The sequence below is a fragment of the Erpetoichthys calabaricus genome, chromosome 4 (genome assembly GCF_900747795.2).
Source record: "Erpetoichthys calabaricus chromosome 4, fErpCal1.3, whole genome shotgun sequence".
NCBI lineage: Eukaryota > Metazoa > Chordata > Cladistia > Polypteriformes > Polypteridae > Erpetoichthys > Erpetoichthys calabaricus.
Window position 1 is genome coordinate 215,152,216 of NC_041397.2, and position 19,239 is coordinate 215,171,454.

General features: G+C 36.2%; 1 protein-coding gene across 1 annotated transcript in view; it reads right to left on the reverse strand.

The window, feature by feature from the left end:
• Positions 1-19,239, reverse strand: part of trpc6a (transient receptor potential cation channel, subfamily C, member 6a) — a 152,015-nt gene that overhangs the window by 62,450 nt on the left and 70,326 nt on the right. The window contains exons 3-5 of the mRNA XM_028800286.2: positions 9,807-9,992; positions 6,655-6,819; positions 5,213-5,429 (exon numbers count right to left, since the gene is read on the reverse strand). Of these exons, the coding sequence (XP_028656119.1) occupies positions 5,213-5,429; positions 6,655-6,819; positions 9,807-9,992 (568 nt within the window). The remainder of the gene's footprint in view (positions 1-5,212; positions 5,430-6,654; positions 6,820-9,806; positions 9,993-19,239) is intronic.

Genomic DNA, 19,239 nt, shown 5'->3' on the forward strand with positions numbered 1-19,239 from the left:
ACAAGTATTGTTTTTACAAAAGTTTTAAAGTAAAAGTGAAAATAATGCATATGTAATAATTCCCGTTGTATATCCGGTAAACCAAACCTGGGCGAGCAAAGCGAGCAGGGGGCAGATCCCCCTAGTTTTTATTATTATTATTGTTACTATTATATTCCTTAAACTACATCAAAATTGAATTTCGGTGCAGGATTGTGACTATCTTACCTATTATTTACAAATTCCACATGGTTTAACTTAATAAAGCAGGAAAAACTGGCTGCATTTTCAAGGGAAAAACATTTTCATTATTGCCAGTGTTTTGCCATTGTAGATTTATTTTAGAAATACAAATACACTATTTGTTTATGAAATGAGAGTACAATGGTATGACTCATCAATTGTCAGTTGAGTGAGTGATGTGATTATTCACTTCTTAATGCAGTATCATACACAAATACAATAAACTAAAAGAAGCTTTGCAGTTATACTTGGATTGTTATGATAATGAGCACAGTTGTCTGACCAGCAATCCAATTTTCTAACAGGTGTATGACATAAATGAATAACCAAAAAATAGGGAATTTTACAGCAACCACAGTAGGTCACTTGCTATGGATATTTTGGAAAACATTTTGAAGAGCAAGTTCTGACTATATTGATTTTATGGACTTTATAGAAAGTTAAAAGGTTTTACACTTTCTCTTAACCCTTTTACTTATTTATAACGGTAGAAAAATGCTTACTTTTTAGAAACCTCTTAATAGAAAAAATTAATGCAGAATAGCAAATGTAAAGAAATGCATAACTATAATGATTTAATGCCTTGCACTTTTAAGTTTGTTACTAAAGCAAACTTCTTCAATCTTCCCAACATTTTAGTCCTAGTGAGACTACAAATAAAAAAGAGAAAGTGGCATTTTGAATATGATAAATCAAGACATTCCTTTGTGTCTGTGGGCAGTTGGCTACATTCATAAGAAATAAAAAGAAACCAAGTGATCAAACACACAATCAAAATGATTAGAAGTAAATTACACATAGATACAATGTGAATGTTCAAAACTCACACACTGACCCAGTTGGAGATCTGAAAACTGATGCCTATTTGCTGGTCTAATTTTATGGAGTGACTTATTTGTGTGCAAGTGGTGGTGAGGGATGGGAAGTGTGGTTTAGCCAGATATTTGTGGAATTCAGTTTGTTCACAGGAGGGTTGACTGTACTGTATTACATTTTTTGCTGAAAAGATTTTTTATTATATTTTTAGATTTTCCTATTAATTATGAAAAATTATAAAAATGGATTGATGGATGGAAACACATTCAGCAAATATTGATAAAACAAAAAATGTATTCCTAGCAATTTGCCACAAGTTTTGCACTTTAAAGTTCAGCTGTTGATTAAGAAGTTGGAATAGACTGCAGCTTTCCCACAACCCTGCCCTGGATATGAGGGTTAACAAAATGGATGGTTGTTTAACCAGCTACATGGTGGCTTCATATTTTTTACAGTGGAGGATATCTGGAAACTTGCGAGTTCACTATGGCAAGTTAGTGGAATTGTACATAAAAACGTTAGGGAGATGAACCATTCTGTAATATCTCTCTATTATAAAAAAAAATCCTGGGAGTGGAAGACTAGGGAGACGAGACGTGATCTTCACATGAAGATCACGGAAGACACTTAAAAGACCCACGAGACGAAAGAGATTGGCCACGGAGCGTCTCGCTGGGACCTTAAACAAGAGATTTTGTGCCAAGAGATTGACTCAGGACCGCCTTGCGGGAACACAGAACATGAGATTTTTGCAAGACATGCCCTATTTACAATCAATGTCAAATAAGACCACGGGCAGCAAAACACTCAGTCGTGCAAAGGATTTGAGCACACACAGATCCAGAGCTCTCAGCGCATATAAACTGTATAAGGACAATACGCTACAGATGAAACGTCGAAGAAGAAAGAGCAGCACGGAGAAAAGAGACTCAAAAGCATTGGAGAGAAAAAAATGCAAAAAAGAAAAAGAATAATTTAGCTGGAAATTCAGAAAATAAGGAAAGTAATAATCAGCCCGGAACAAGTGGAATTGAAAAAAATCATGTCCAATCGGGCTCAGAATTAAAAAACAAAGAGTCAAAGACAAAGTAGAACTTCATAAAAACGTTCAAAAACGTTGGCACTATACACATGCAGATCTGGTTAGAGATTATGAAAGCAGTGGAATTTGAAAGGCTAAAAAAAACAGCACGACACAAATACAGAGAAAGTTAAAGAATATGAACGCAGGACAATTAGAAAGTATTAAAAAAAAGAATGTAAAGATCGCAGTAGCGCAAAAAATGGAAATTTTTACTCGAAAAAAGGGAAAATAATCACCACAGACCAGGTGTCATTGGAAAAAAAAGCAGGACAAAGCAAGGAATGGAGATCGAATATATATGGACATAGGTGATATGTATGTAAATATTGTAAGGCTTTGATGTCTAAGTCAGAGTTTTTTAGAAACATGGTTTACCTCGCATGCATTTATTGGTTACTTTGCTAAAAAAAATATTAAGCTGATGATGTACAGTAGATCGTTTTGTCTATGCTGAAATTCCAAACAGAGAAACCTATCCTGAATTATGGTACAAAGTCATTAAACACATGTCTAACAGACCTCATTTAAAAGATTCAGCATGTTGGGACTCGAAAGATTCCAAATATTGTTTTTAACGAAGTTCTAAAATAAACGTGAAACTAATTAAATAGCAACAATTCACAGAAAAAAAAATCTTAAAAGTGTGTATTCGGAAAACCAAACATGGGGGTTGGCGAGCGAAGTGAGCAGGGGGCGAAACCCCCTACTTCTGTCAAAAAAATAAGCACGTGAAGTGTGATATTTCATAAAACAAATAGCTGTTTGACTTAATATCAGGATTTCATTTTTTTCTTTTCTCACTTTTCTGTAATATGATCTAATCCATTTCACACAAGTAAAAAAAAAACTTTTACATTACAGTAAATATGAACAGTGAATAGCTTTCTATTTATCTTAAACATAGTCCTACCACTCAGGCCCCATGAACTGAAAATTAATTTAGGGTTAGGGTTACTATCCTAACATATCCACCAAATTATATCAGCTCAAAAGCATGATTATTTATGTTAAACACTTACCCATGGTTACTGTTTACTGTATCCTAAAGAAAATATGCAAAGAGAGCAGTCTCGCCATCCAATCAATGCACTATTTCAGATTTTTCCCAGCAAGAGAACTTTTAAGGCATGCCTAAGGGCAGGTGTGTAGCGTGAATCGATCATGTCATAGGTGGTGGTGAACAACAGAGGACTATATTTGTGGAGTTTTAATGCAAGTTTTAACATGAGCACAGTTGAGAGATGCTTATGCAGTCAATGCCTAGAGATGCAATCCTGTGGCCATGTTGATTGTTTAATTCTATTTTACCTCGCCTATGTCTACTATACTATGAATATTGCTATAATTATCTTTGTTGCTGTTGTTATTGGATTATTACTTTTATTGTAGCTTCGAATGTTTTGTTTATGATGAGTTGGTCCCAATTCTGTCCATTATTCCTTCTGATTTGTTTTTGTGTATTTTATTGATTCTATTGTTACCATTTTGATTATGTTCAACAATTTTTTACCTAACCATCTATCTTATAGGGCCATTTAAGTCCAACACAAAGCAGGACCTATTCCTTTAGTACTGACCAGAAGGCAAGCTCCATTCTACACTGATGCTAGTATGTTAAAAGCTGTATTCAGACACACAGCATGACTTTCATTGAAAGCACATTAAAGAACATAAGTGGAAAGAAATTGTAAAAAAATATTCACAATAACCCTTTAGCACATATATATATTTTTGTAGAAATGAAAGAAAAAGAAATAATTGGGATTCAAATGCAGCAGGTCTAACCATTTTTTTTCATTTTCCATTCCATTTTCATTTTTCATTATGTCTGTTGTGTAACCAATTTGTAAGTATACATGAAAGAGAACAAAAACTAATGCTCCACTTAGTCTTTCAAGCACCTGGGTGCAACATGCTGTAATAGTCTGTTAGCCATTAGCACTATAAGGACAACAAAATTCTTAAAAACAAAAAAAGAATGTCTAAATTTTTCCAAAACAACTATTAGCAATATATATGCTTAGATGTTAAATTAATATTACTATCAACTAGAATTAATCAATGCATTTTTTTATCATTAAAACATTATGTTCTTACTACTCTATAATACCGTGTGTATGAGAAAAAGATAAAACATTATACACTAGTATTTTAAAGCATAAAATATTTATGAAGAGGTTAGAATTCAGGTGAGTACATAGAATGTTTATCTACAGTATTGCTACCATCTACAGCTACTGCATGCATTATATGGTTTTGTCTTATAATGTGGTCTTGAATTGCTTGAAAGACACAATTAAATAAATAATGTATTAATTATTATATTATATATACACTCTATTATTATAATGTACATTTATTATTATGTTTTATTTTGCTCATCACTAGTCTTTGATGTCAGCATTCTATTTCAAACTTTCACTGCTCCATTTAGTTATTTTTCAAGCAGTGCAGTCACATTATTGAACATTTCTGAAACAGTAGGATTGCACAGTATTTCTCTGAATGACTGCATCTGTATTTTAAGTATAAACTTTTCTTGCTTGTACTACACACATTGAGTTATACAATATAACCTAATTCTGAAAAACTTCCTTCTATCATATCACTTTTTATGTACCCCCAATGTTTAAGCCAATTTGGCAACCATGTACAATACTGTGCCTTGGATTTTATTTCCTTTAATTTGCTCAAAAGTCTCTCATGGAGGAACTTAAGTAAAGAATTCTGAAAATCAAGGTAAATAATATAAAATGTATGTCCCTGATCATATGCTTTTGTTGCTTCCTCATAGAATTCCAACACATTTTTTGAATTGATCTCCCTTTCTAAAGCCATATTGACTCTTTACTTATACTCCTGTTCCTGACATGCGTTGTTCAACTTGTTCCTTAATAATTACTTCCAATAGCTGAACCTGATGGGTGTTAATGCTAGGGTTGAGGAGTGCAAAACCACAGAAAGGTCCTGAAAGTATATAACAGTGACTAAAGTATCCTAAAGTGAGTTTTTCAGAAGCTTACCTTCATATGTTTCCACATTTGTTAATTTCACCTTATTATTATTATTATTATTATTTTACTAACTTACCAATAACCCAGGAAATAATCAGCATCTCCATCCAGGAGAATCGGGTTGTTTTCATTCTGAAAATCTGTCTTGGGTTATCAGTCACAGATTCATTCGGTAAAATCTTGGTTCCCTCAAATCTGTCAGCAGCATTCATAACCAGCAACCCAAGAAAAATGGTGAATGAGGCAGCATGAGCCACAAATTTCAGGAAAGGAACACGCAAAAATTTCCCAAGCTGTAAGACAGCAATCATAGAAAGTCCATAGTAATGAAAAAATAACTGAAACATGCTTGCTGGGTATCTAATTACTTGTAACAATGCTGTGTCAATTAGTGTATTTTTTTACACAAAACTAATACTGCACAAAACACATTCAAAGTAAGAATCCTTGGTGCTATATTTCTCAGATGACATTAATAAAATAAAAGTATTAATACAGTATTTAAGAAGATACTTTATTTTTACTCACTGTCAGGACACAAAGCTTATTAAAAAATATTTTACTTTAAATTAACAAGTTCACAAGAACAATTGCAATAACAGGACACACTGCAAGATATCTTAAAATAACAATGGCAGTTAATTAAAAATATATATGTTACTGTAATTATACTACTTTACAATAATTCTTGAATGTAGATGGATAGCTAATTTGCATTTATGACAGACAACAAACAGTTTAAATGATCAGTTTAGTTTTAAATCACTTTAAGGGTTTTTATTTTGAACATTAAAATTCCAGTTACACAAAAGACAAAAAATGTATTCTTCTTCAACATTTTACATTAATATGTAAAGTGACATTTGATTCAGAAATCCTTTAACTCTGACCTTTAAAAAATAGGTACACATTTAAAATACACAAAACATGTATTTTCATTAATACAATTATAACCTTACATCAATAATTATAATTATAAATATTATTAAGGTTAAAAAATCCCTATAATATTATATTTACCATAAACAACAGTAAAAAAAAATAATACATTTGCATTTTTTACTTTAATCAATGATCCGTCCACTTCCTGTACCTGCCTTGTCCTTCCTATCCTTGCAGCACTGGGCACAAAACAGGAATCAACTCTGGATAGAACACAAGTCTAACATCGAGCAGATTCATGCACACACCCAAACACTACGCTTACCAGGAAAATAAAGCTAACACACATCTTCAAATGTAAACAGCATTACCTGCAGGAAAACCGTACATGAACACAGGAAGACTGCAAACTGCAGACATTCAGCAATTGAACTGGGATTTAAGTCTGGAGTTCTGGAAATGTAAGGCAGTTAATTTATAAGATTTTATGTCAATCATTTTGGAACTTTTTAAATATGTTTTCAAAATATTTTTCTGCCATATATTCTAAATGTAAATTAATATTTTATCCTGAAGTATTTACCGTATAAAAGCAATGTTTACAATATTGGTGTAATACTATGCATGGAGACTTACCTTGCTGCTTGGTGCTACCCAGTATATTATAGCTAGGAATGGTAGTCCTATGGCTACTGCAAGAACCACCAAGAATTTCACTGCCATTGTCTGCTGACGGAGTCCTGAGAGGTTTTCATACCAGATGGAAAGAAGCTGTTGTTGACAATTGGGATGAGCTACAAACTAAAAAGAAAACAGGTCACATGTGCAAAATATTTTCATTTTCTTTGGATAAAGTAGTCTGCATTTCTTTGGGGATGGGCAAGTTGTTCTTCTTGTCTAAATGCCTCAGTCCATTAGTTTCAAATGAAATCTGAATATATACTATGTGCATATAACAGGCACCAATTATACTTCACCTTTTAATTTTAAGAAATTATTGTTGTTTCTGTATATTGCATATACTTTCTCCAGTTTAGCATTATACATAATGTACTGTACATAGGTCAAAAACACATTTTTAAATACAATGTTATATGAGTTCAAAGTGTACAATTACAAATATAAATTTGTCAGCTTATCATTGTGGATCACTCTTTCCAGACATGCATTTTTGTTAAGTCAGACTGTTTATCTCTTATCTCTTCGCTGATGTATGAAATGTTAGCTTACTCTATTTACATTTTGTACTATTGTTTGTTGTTCTTTCAAATATCAACCAAGTAATACTATATATTTTTTACATAGTTTATTAGTTTATTAAGAGTTTATTGTTGTTAGCTAGCCACACACCTTCTGGCAATGTCATACATGTTGATACACAATAGCAAAAAGACATGAAAGCTGTGACTAACTTAGTATTTTAAGTATGCCATAGGTAGTGAATTCCACCTTAAGTTCTTTCTGAATTGTAGGTTTGACACACATAATCAATATAAATCTGTAACACTTGGGTTTCTTTACCTCCATGTGTTACTTAGCCTAAGTTGTTCCTGGGCATTAATGGACAGTGTCTGAAGGGTGCTTTTTGAAAAAAAAAACAAATAGCTTGAGATAAGAAATACTCTATTTCACCTGACTTCTGGCAATACATAAAGTATGATCTCCAGCTAAAATGTTTTGCTCAGTGTCATCTTCTAAGTGTTTGTGTTTGCATGCAGAGTAATATATAGCATTCTGAATAGTCTTGTCTCAATTTTTAATATAGTCTGATAATAACATATAAAACAAATTAAGAAAAACAAGTCGACATGACAACAATGATGCCAGAATGACCTATATACTGTACCAATTGTCCTATAGTGAAAGTAATTTTAGTCAGAATGATCATCTGTTACTTTCTTCTCCTTTTGGCTGCTCCCGTTAGGGGTCGCTACAGTGGATCATTTGTTTCCATATCTTCCTGTCCTCTACATCTTGCTCTGCCACACCCATCACCTGCATGTCCTCTCTCACCGCATCCATAAACCTCCTCTTAGGCCTTCCTCTTGTCCACTTGCCTGGTTGCTCCATCCCTAGCATCCTTCTCTTAATAAACCCACCAGCTCTCCACTGCACATGTCCAAAACAAAGCAATCTCACCTCTCTGGCTTTGTCTCCAAACCGTCCCAACTGAAAAGACTCTCTAATGTACTCACTCCTTATTCTTTCCTTCCTTGTCACACCCAATGCAAATCTTAAAATCTTTAACTCTGCCACTTCCAGCTGTGTCTCTTGTCTTTTGGTCATTGCCACTGTCTCCAACCCATGTAAAATAGTTTGTCTCACTACTGTCTTTTAGACCTTCCCTTTCACTGTTGCTGGTACCCATTTGTCACAAATCACTCCTAACACTCTTCTTCATGCAATCCATCTTGCTTGCAATCTTTTCTTCACCTCTCTTCCACACTCCTCGTTACTCTGTTCTGTTGATCCCAAGTATTTAATCATATCCACCTTCGCCAACTCTATTCCGTGCATCCTTACCATTTCCTCTGGCATCCCTCTCCTTCACACACATGTATTCTGTTTTGGTTGTACTGACCTTCATTATTCTCCTCTCTAGATCATACCTCCACCTCTCCAGGGTCTCCTCAACCTGCTACCTACTCTCTTTACATATCACAATGTCATGCACAAACATCATAGTCCTCAGGGACTCTTGTCTAATCTCCCCTGTCAAACTATCCATCACTATTGCAAATAAGAAATGGTTCAAAGCTAATCCCTGATGTAATCCCACCTCCACCTTAAATGCATCTGTCACTCCTACTGCAGACTGTCACACTTCCCTCGTACATATCCTGTACCACTCTTAGACATACTACTCTGCTATTCTCGATTTCCTCATACAACACCACAAATCTTTACTAGGCTTCCTGTCATATGCTTTATTTAGGTCCACAAAGGACGTAGGGTTCCTCTTTCCAGCCTTCTCTATACTTCTCCATCAGCACCCTCAGAGCAAATATTGCATCTGTAGTGCTTTTTCCTAGCATTAAACCATACCGCTGCTCACTAATCATTACCTCCCATGTTAACTTAGCTTCCACTACTCTTTCTCATAACTTCATGCTGTGGCTGATCAATTTAATTCCTTCCGTAGTTACTACAGTTCTGCACATAACCCTTATTCTTAAAAATATATACCAGTAAACTTCTTATCCAATTTTTGGGCACCCTATCAATTTCCAAGATTGCATTAAACAATCTTTTTAAAAACTCCACTGCTGTCTCTCCTAAACACCTCCATTCTTCCACAGGTATGTCATCTGCACCAACAACTTTCCTTTTCTTCATCCTCTTCTTAGCTGACCTTACTTCCTCCTTGCTAATCCGTTGTTCTTCCTGGTTCACTATCTCCATATAATCCAACCAGGAAGAATGATCAGCTGTTACCATTTTTCACCCCATAAATGTGTCATTTGTTTGAAAAAAATCCAACTTACTGTCTGTTCTCGCTGCAAATTAATAATTTTTTAAATACGCAGAAATAAAAATCAGTACTTAGCTCTCTTCAGTTATGTGAAGTACAATGCCATTATTTGTCATGCAAGCAAGACAACTAAGACACTATAAATAACAATAGTTACAATACTTAGAAAGTAGTTGTTAACAGAAACTTATATGAAAAGTGATCTGGTGGAAACCTGTTTTTTTATGTGTGTGTGAACAAGACTGTATTATCATAGAACTTTATAGAATTTAAAAAATTCTGAAACCATAATAAAAACATTAGTGTAATTTCTTACCTTCTTAACTTCATATTTAATGGCAAGTTTTAGACGGATAAGGCTGGGACGACTGTCTTTTCCAGTGCTGTGATTTATGTCGCTGTCCCCATTCAGAATGGCTTCAACTTCTTCTGTGTTGCGACAGAGGTCAAGAAGACCCACAACAAAATCTTTGCATTGCATAGATAGCTTTTTATAATCATTCTAGGGGAAAAAATGAATTGGTTAATATTCTTTTCATTTGTATTGGTAAAATACCTTTTATTAATACAGTTTTGAGAAATGTTTGTTTTTCACCACAAATAATTGTTTGTTACACAACTTGTATAACTTTTATATATACTGTATATTTTACTTAAAACAATTAAGAAATAATTCAGGCTGAGTGAGGATATTTAAATGTTTTTTTTCAGGAAATAGGATAACTTATGGTAAAACAGTACAAGGCTGTTATCAAAAGTACAAGGCTTTTTTGTACTTTTTAGGAATAGGCATTTCCTTCTATATGACTTAATGGGAAAGAAATAACTGACTGGTTATTCACATATTATGTTTACAATACATTACACATTCTTGAAAATGTGGTTTCACTTATTGAAAAATGGCACTAAAAGTTTGTTGAAATTTCTTGCAGTAAAACTAGCATGCAACTATTAGTTGCTGTGTGGTAACATGAATAACTTCCCCAAAAATTAATTTATTTTTACCCCAAGAGGCAGTACCATTCAGTGCAACAAAAACCTGAAGATTGCAAATAATTTCATGTAAAAAAGTTTGGGTTTTCAGTGTTTTTTAAAAGATTTTTTTATTATGTATTTCACGTAAGAGAATCATGTAATTTCTGATTTTTTTAAAGTTTATAGTATATCTGGATTTTTGCAATAATATATTCAGATGTGACTCAGTGGCAAATGTCAGAATATTGCAATATTTTTTCATGTCAACAACAAATAATTAGTTTTTTTAAACTAGATTTATAGTATATCCATCAGGTTTAAATATTAATTAAGAAATAGTTAATTCTATGCTAAAATAACAAAAGGCTTCTGCTATTGATAAGTTATATATATTTAATTTTGTATGCACAGTATATATAGTATATACACTAATTTATATTAATTTTTGCTGTTTTTGTTAAATGAAGCCATGGCCCTTGACATTAAATACACAGAACAATATTTTACAATCAGGCGATAATATAAAAACACATTTGAAACATTTTAGAAAAACAGTAATTGAAATGTGTTCAGTAATTTCACATTTTATTTCAACTTTGGAAAAACAGTGGAGGGCTAATAATGAAGTGTTTGCATGTTTTCAGAATTACCACACATCCAGATTGTAAGTGCCACACAGGGCATCCCGACCAGGAGAAGGGATGGTTATTTACCTGGACAAGAAGCTCCCAGAGGACAGATGTATCCCAGCCGAGGAAGAGAAAGGAGCCATACACAAATGGGACTCCCCAGGTGGATAGATTGACATCCCAATCAAAGGAAAAGAAGATTCCTTTCCTGTATGAGAAGCCACAGGCAGATGAACAGACACCTCAACTGGACATGTTTGTGGTACCTTCCCTGGCCAGGATGGAAGGGAAGGATTTGCTATAAGGGATGTTTGTTCCCCAGGACGCTAGATGGCAGCAGCCATGGATATCGGTGCCCATTTGGATACCAGCAGGGAATGCCAAGAATTGTAGTCCAGTAATGCAACCCTGCTGGGATCTGTGGGTATCGCAAGAGGGCGCTGCACGGAGATATGCTCCCTGTTATTCAGGATTTCCGTATGACCTGGAAGTTTCCCTGGGACCTGAAGTACTCAATAAAATGGACTGCACAGCCTTGTCAAGGTGAGTTGGAGCAGACAGGAAGGAAGGCAACACTCGACTGGAGGAGAGCAGTGTGGCAGAGAGAGGAGAGGAGGAGAAAGAATGAAGAAACAACTTGTTTTGTACTTGTGTATATGAGGTATTTGTAAAAAACACCCCTTTACTTGAACCTAGGACAGGGTTGGTGTGTTTGTGTTTTGGAGCTCACTGGCACACTCTAGCCTTCACAAGGTCTTGAGCAGAAAGAAACAAATGTTAATTACATTCTAGACTGGACAAATGGCATTTATGGCTGATAATTTTGCAAGACAAATTTATTGAGGTAGGTTAGAGTTAGAGTTGAACCTGAGGGCAGCATGGCACAGGTACATACTCTCAAAATAAAATTTTACTTAAAGGCGTCAGCACTCATCTCCATTCTATCACTAAAATAGAAATATAAATACTCTAAAATATGTTTATAATTAGCTGATAAAAAGATCCTAAAACAATAAGTACTAAGCTTAGGATGGCATTCTCTGATATTCTGCTTGTGCCATACACCTGTCTAGAAGATTGAAAATGTAATAAATTTAACCTGTGGCTTAAATCTAAGTGTAGGATAAAGGAAAACAAGAAAAGGAAAAACTGGGGTGCCTTCAAAATATGGTATATGATTGTATTTAGAAAGATAGTGACACAGATATTTTAGAAAGGATTGTCTAGAATCTTAGGGTCATATAAGTTAGATTATGAGAATTTATCATTTTTTACACAGAGAATGAAATCTGTGAGTCTTTTTTGTCATAAAACAAGATACTTGGTTGATCCACAGTTTTTGCACCTAACATTCTAACAGTATAATGTAGAATAAGAAATTTACAGTTTTCCTCACAAAGCAAGTATCTTAGATCTATAAAAAAAAATGTAAATCTAGCAACAAGCAAAAGTATCTGTAATACATTTTTATTGAAAGCCCTGGCTGAAACATGTTAGTGCAATTCCTCCAATTTTTGTGAGCCCTTTATTAACTTGAAACTAGTGCTTGCCTAGGATACGTCCTCATGTGTCTATATGCTATCCATCTCTATCATAGGTGACTTTTTAAAGAAGAGATCTAAACAATAAGACTGATATTTACAATATGAAACTTCTGTCTGTTGTGAAATGTCTGTTATTTACTCTATTAATTGCAAATAAAAACCCTGTAACAGCAGTGTCACTATGAAGAGTCATGAAAATACCATCAAAACAGGAAGCCAATAATAAATGAAAAAAATGTTAGTTTTAGACTATTTTGTTTTAATATTTTAATATTATTAGTTCAGTGGTGCTCCATACTCTTGAACATGCTACATGCAATTGTCCCTGAGTAAAACATTTGTGCCATAGATCAATTCATGCTTTTCCTAGTGAATGATCTTGGCTTTTGTTGATGGTCACTGGAAAAACATAATTTTACAGGAAACTGTATTATTTTGAATTCAAACTGATAATTAGTAGGAAACATAGGAATCTTGTGTTTAAATATAATTCCTCACATCCTTTAAAAAGGTTATCCGCAATACAGCATGTATTTTACCACCAAAGCCACCCCCATTCTTTAAAGTTTATGTATATAAAATCCAATCCAACTAGAATTGATATGTTTTTTCTACCATATCATTAGAAGTGTCAAGAAGCCGACAAAATAAGGACTATAGCGCATACCCATGGAGGCCACTTGCTAACCACATCTTCTTTGAGTTTCATCCACTTCACGTATCATTTTCCACACAACTCACAAGCTCATCTTTTTTTCCTGTGCAGGTTATCTTTTTCACTCCCTGGTAGCCCAATTTCACTGCACAATAACAGGCTAAGCTTTGCTTTGCACACCCCATTTTTAAGCACTAACACCGCTAAAGAAAAAAAGACGCAATGGTTAAGAATGCCACACTTACTATAGCTTATTACCAACAAATATTGAGAAATGAAAAAAAACATGTTAGCTAAATTTAATTTTCCCTTAACATCACCAAATTTCAATGAAATCTGTCACGAAATGTTTGAGATTTTGGGGGTATGTAACTTTTATGTTGTGGGGTGGGGTACCTCTACATATTGATATATTGAAATGTCCTTTCTTAGTGGATACCTACTGACCTGGATCTACCATCTTGCCAAATTTCATGTTGTTAACTAAATGGGAAATACTGTTTTTGTTGATGAATGCATGAGTCAGTCAGGTGTTGAGTCAGTCGCTCCATCAACTTTGCAATATCTTCTTATATAATACAGTAACGTGGCTGTCCGTTTGTCTGTCCGGTATTTTACATCACCTGTAGCTCGCAAACCGTTTGACCTATTGACCTGAAATTTGGTACACAAATGCTATGTGACCTCTACTGTCTGCTTCCGGGGTGATGATTTTTATTACTCTTTTTATTTTTATTTTATTGTAGAATCAACTCTCGGCAGCATGCAGCAGGGCGGCCATGTGGCATTCTCATCCCTACCACCTTTGCTGCCACTTCCTCTACCACTTCATATTTTACATCATTCTTAAGGCAGATTGAACACTTAAATGCCAGATTAAGTGAAAAATTAAGAAAAACGTACTAAGTAATTGCAACAAAAAAATTGACTGAATCAGACAGAAGACGAGAAGAAGCGGGCCGCTAGAGTGGAGAAAACAAGAGCTGCTCAGGAAGCAGCAAGCGCATCAACCTCTGAACAAGTAAATGCTAAATGTACAGAGAAAGAGTATGAAAACTATAAGTCAAGTGAATTCACTGCACGTTATCGTGCAGTCCGCCATTACTGGCATGTATAGATTAGTTGACTATAAGAACATCCAGAGCCCGCGTATGTGGTGAGGCAATGAGATGATTGCCTCAGGTGGCACTTTTTTAAAGATAGTATTTTCATGTAACTTATATTCTATTGTTGAAAAAAGTACAAAAAAAGATGTGTGAACCTCATGAATAAAGTACACATCTAGTGCCTTATTTATGTTCTTTGTTAGAAATATTTTCATTTTAAAAGTTTCAAGTTTTTCATAACACAGTTTGCAATGCTTCAGCATACTGCAAACATTAGAGAATCAAAGTGGCACATGTGGATTTCAAAGCCACATGGCATTGTTTTTCATGATTTTTACAATCTCCACCACCCCCGTCTTTGGAGCAATGCTATAAAAAATTGGCAATGGTAACAATTACTTGAAAAATCCATACCACCTATGTTTGACTCTACAACCTACTGAGGCTCCATTCAGACTACAGTTAAAGGTGTTAAATACTGTTTTGCAAGTGATTCAAATCCAATATAACTGTTTATTGACAGCTATCCTGAATCTCCAAAATTAATAAAAATAAATCAAACAGATACAACCTAATAATCAGACATGATTACCAGCTATATGACTACCTTGAATTCTTAACCTTGCAGGACATATGCAAACTGGTCAGTGCACAATATCAGGTGTTTAAAGATGTTTTGAGAGGGATCACCTCTGCTGAATGTTTCTGTAAGACTCATAGAAAAATATGTGTTTGAGGCATGACTTTTCAGAATTTTTGTAAAAAGATTGTATTTCAGTGACAACAAATGGAAACATCAGTTAATAACATTATAAACAAAAGTCTTGAAGCACAGTTCAGTATTTAAACTGCCAGCCTGCCAGATAGCCTGCAGTGAATGGGACAGCACCTTTTATATTGTTTAATTATGCAGCCCTATAAACTGTAACCATGTAGATTATATTTGAACTAATCTGCACAGCCTAATATAATTATGAAATTCAATGAAATCGAAGTGTAAGGATATTCTGTAAACATGTACTCATGATTCTTGTATACAGATTTTATTAATGTCACCATCCAATCAATGCTCCGCATTAGTTTTTCCAGTTAGGGAGAGGAGCAAAAACAAAGAGTAGAATCATCAAGTCATTGATAGTGATGAACAACAGATGGCAGGATTTGCAGAGTTTAAACGCAAGTGTTCATGTAAGCCCATTATAATGATTGTGTCATTTTGTAAATTTTTGTTAATTTCTGATATCTACTTAAGGTGTCAGCCACAATGTCTAATAAAAGCTAATCTTAATCGATATTATACTTTTTGCCTGATGTTCACAGAGTATACTTCTGCCGTGAAGCTTGTATAGAAATATGTATTTTATGTCAGTTAAGTGCATCGCCTCATGTACATGAGATGTGCATCATCGTACATCCGGCGCCGCCGAGAGTGGCAGCCTTTTCAGCAGCTCCGTGTATGACTGTATGTGTATGTGTACTTTTCTACTTTTATTTTTCTATTTTTATTTATTGATCACTCCTATCACTTTATTTTATGTGGATTTGTTCACTGGACACACTTTTACAACGTGGGCATGGATTTTTACACGCCGAGACTCGCCTATTCAAGTACTCAACTTCGAGCGCTGAGAACAAATGCCAGTGCCGATGTGGTTCCCTATTTACCCGACGAGGTAAGAAGGCGGTATCATGGCAGCAGAGCGGGCACTAAGCTAAAAATGAAGTGGCTTGTGAGAAAGTGGCGTTTTAAGCCTTCGGTGCCTTCTGAGATTCTGGGGAATGTGAACTCAATCTCAAATAAGATCGACGAACTGGCTGGCTTGTTGGATTTCCGATTCGCTAGCGAATCGCGGGCTTACTTGTTTTATATAGACTGTGGCGGTAAAACATTTTATAGTAAACACAGAAATATATATTTGTAATTAGTGTACAGTGTGTGGAAGGATATCAAATATGTAATGTCAAAAAGACAAGTGAACACTTTGATAAAGACTATAATTTTCTTTAGTGAGTAATTTTCACAATCAGTATGTCCTGTTCACTGTGAATACTGTACTATATGTTGTTTGAATTTTAATTGCTGGAATTATATTTCAGCTAACATCTAAGCCTCACCTGGCTAAAAGCTAGCAGTGAAAAAGAAAAAATAATATGCAATTCTTGAAGTGTCTCTGCAAAGCTTTATAACACCTAAGAAAGTTGCTTAGGCATTGATATTCTCTGTTCTGATGCAAAATGTCGCCTAATGTAATATGTATTTTTGCTGCCCATTTTGCCACCCATTACCACCCTCCTTGCCACTCTATTAGACTCACCCCCAACTACTACCCCCACATCCCCACATCGCACCATATTCATAGTAGATAGATAGATAGATAGATAGATAGATAGATAGATAGATAGATAGATAGATAGATAGATAGATAGATAGATAGATAGATAGATAGGTACTTTATTAATCCCAATGGGAAATTCACATTCTCCAGCAGTAGCATACTGATACAATAAATAATATTAAATTAAAGATTGATAATAATGCAGGTGAAAAACAGACAATAACTTTGTATAATGTTAAATGTTAACGTTTACCCCCCCCCCCCCCCGGGTGTAATTAAAGAGTCGCATAGTTTGGGGGAGGAACGATCTCCTCAATCTGTCAGTGGAGCAGGACAGTGACAGGAGTCTGTCGCTGAAGCTGCTCTTCTGTCTGGAGATGATACTATTTAGTGGATGCAGTGGATTCTCCATAATTGATAGGAGCCTGCTGAGCACCCTTCGCTCTGCCACAGATGTTAAACTGTCCAGCTCCATGCCAACAATAAAGCCTGCCTTCCTCACCAGTTTGTCCAGGCATGAGGCGTCTTTCTTCTTAATGCTGCCTCCCCAGCACACCACCGCGTAGAAGAGGGTGCTCGCCACAACTGTCTGATAGAACATCTGCAGCATCTTATTGCAGATGTTGAAGGATGCTAGCCTTCTAAGGAAGTATAGTCGGCTCTGTCCTTTCTTGCACAGAGCATCAGTATTGGCAGTCCAGTCTAATTTATCATCCAGCTGCACTCCCAGATATTTATAGGTCTGCACCATCTGCACACAGTCACCTTTGATGATCACTGGGTCCATGAGGGGTCTGGGCCTCCTAAAATCCACCACCAGTTCCTTGGTTTTGCTGGTGTTCAGTTGTAGGTGGTTTGAGTCGCACCATTTAACAAAGTCATTGATTAGGTCCCTATACTCCTCCTCCAGCCCATTCCTGATGCAGCCCACGATAGCAGTGTCACCAGCGAACTTTTGCACATGGCAGGACTCCGAGTTGTATTGGAAGTCCGATATATATAGGCTGAACAGGACCGGAGAAAGTACAGTCCCTTGTGGCGCTCCTGTGTTGCTGACCACAATGTCTGATGTGCAGTTCCCAAGACGCACATACTGAGGTCTGTCTTTAAGATAGTCCACGATCCATGCCACCAGGTATGAATCTACTCCCATCTCTGTCAGCTTGTCCCTAAGGAGCAGAGGTTGGATTGTGTTGAAGGTGCTAGAGAAGTCTAGAAACATAATTCTTACAGCACCACTGCCTCTGTCCAAGTGGGAGAGGGATCGGTGTAGCATATAGATGATGGCATCCTCTGCTCCCACCTTCTCCTGATATGCAAACTGCAGAGGGTCAAGGGCGTGTTGAACCTGTGGCCTAAGGTGGTGAAGCAGCAGCCTCTCCATGGTCTTCATCACATGTGATGTCAGAGCAACAGGCCGAAAGTCATTCAGCTCACTAGGACGTGATACCTTTGGGACTGGGGTCGTAGCCATACGGGCTCGTGTTTGTATTACTAATCATTGAGCTCCCTCCATTTGGATACGTGCCTCCTTTGCCTGTGCTGTGTCAAAAGCGCGTTGTGGGTGCGCTCGTTCATTGTGTTTATCCGCGCACTGTGGCGCGTCCGCCGTGCATAAATTATTTGGATGGATGACATATGATGGAGGGTGGGTGCGTCTGGGGAAATGTCATTTAATTAAATAAGCATATCTGTACTAAGGCGGTTTCGTTTTGTGGAGACGTGATTCCGTTGCCTTTGCTGACACCGACTGCTGGCAGAGTGGAGCACAGCAGGTTTAGTTTACAGGTTGTGGTGTTCGTGTGTCAGCCACTGAGTCTGGGAAGCCGCTGGGTTAGAGTCTGTGACCGTTATGTGATGTATATTACTGGCACAGTGGATTAGAGCAAGTGTAGTGCGCTGCGTTTGACTCTGGACTCTGGGGCGGGGGCGCACACAGGTTGTGTTGTTTGGGCGCCACCTACTGACTCTGGGAAGCCGCCGCGTTTTGGGAAGCCGCTGCGTTTGACTCTGGGGCAGGCGCCATGGCGCAGAACGTTGTGTTATTTGTGCACCACCTACTGACTCTGGGAAGCCACTGCGTTTGACTCTGGGGCGGGCGCCGCCGTGTTTTGGGAAGCCGCTGCGTTTGACTCTGGACTCTGGGGCGGGCACAAAGGCCGCAGTGCGCATGCGCTTCGGTGTGTCTGCCGTGCATAAATTAACTGTGGTTTAGTAAGATAGATTATAGGTACAAAATAATTAAAAATGGTAAAAAATATAAATACTGTAATTATAAATGGTAAATTTATAAATGGTAAAAAATGAGGCATTTTAAATAACTACTTTGGTTAAATCTTGAAAGAAGCTATAGTTTTACTCAACATCATGTAATTGTGTGTTCTTTTATTTCTACAATTTTTTTAACAATACGACTGCATATAAAATGAATGAATGACTTACAGTATGTGCCCAGCGCATATAAGACTGCACATTGTACCCTAGGGGAGTCAGATAGACAGACA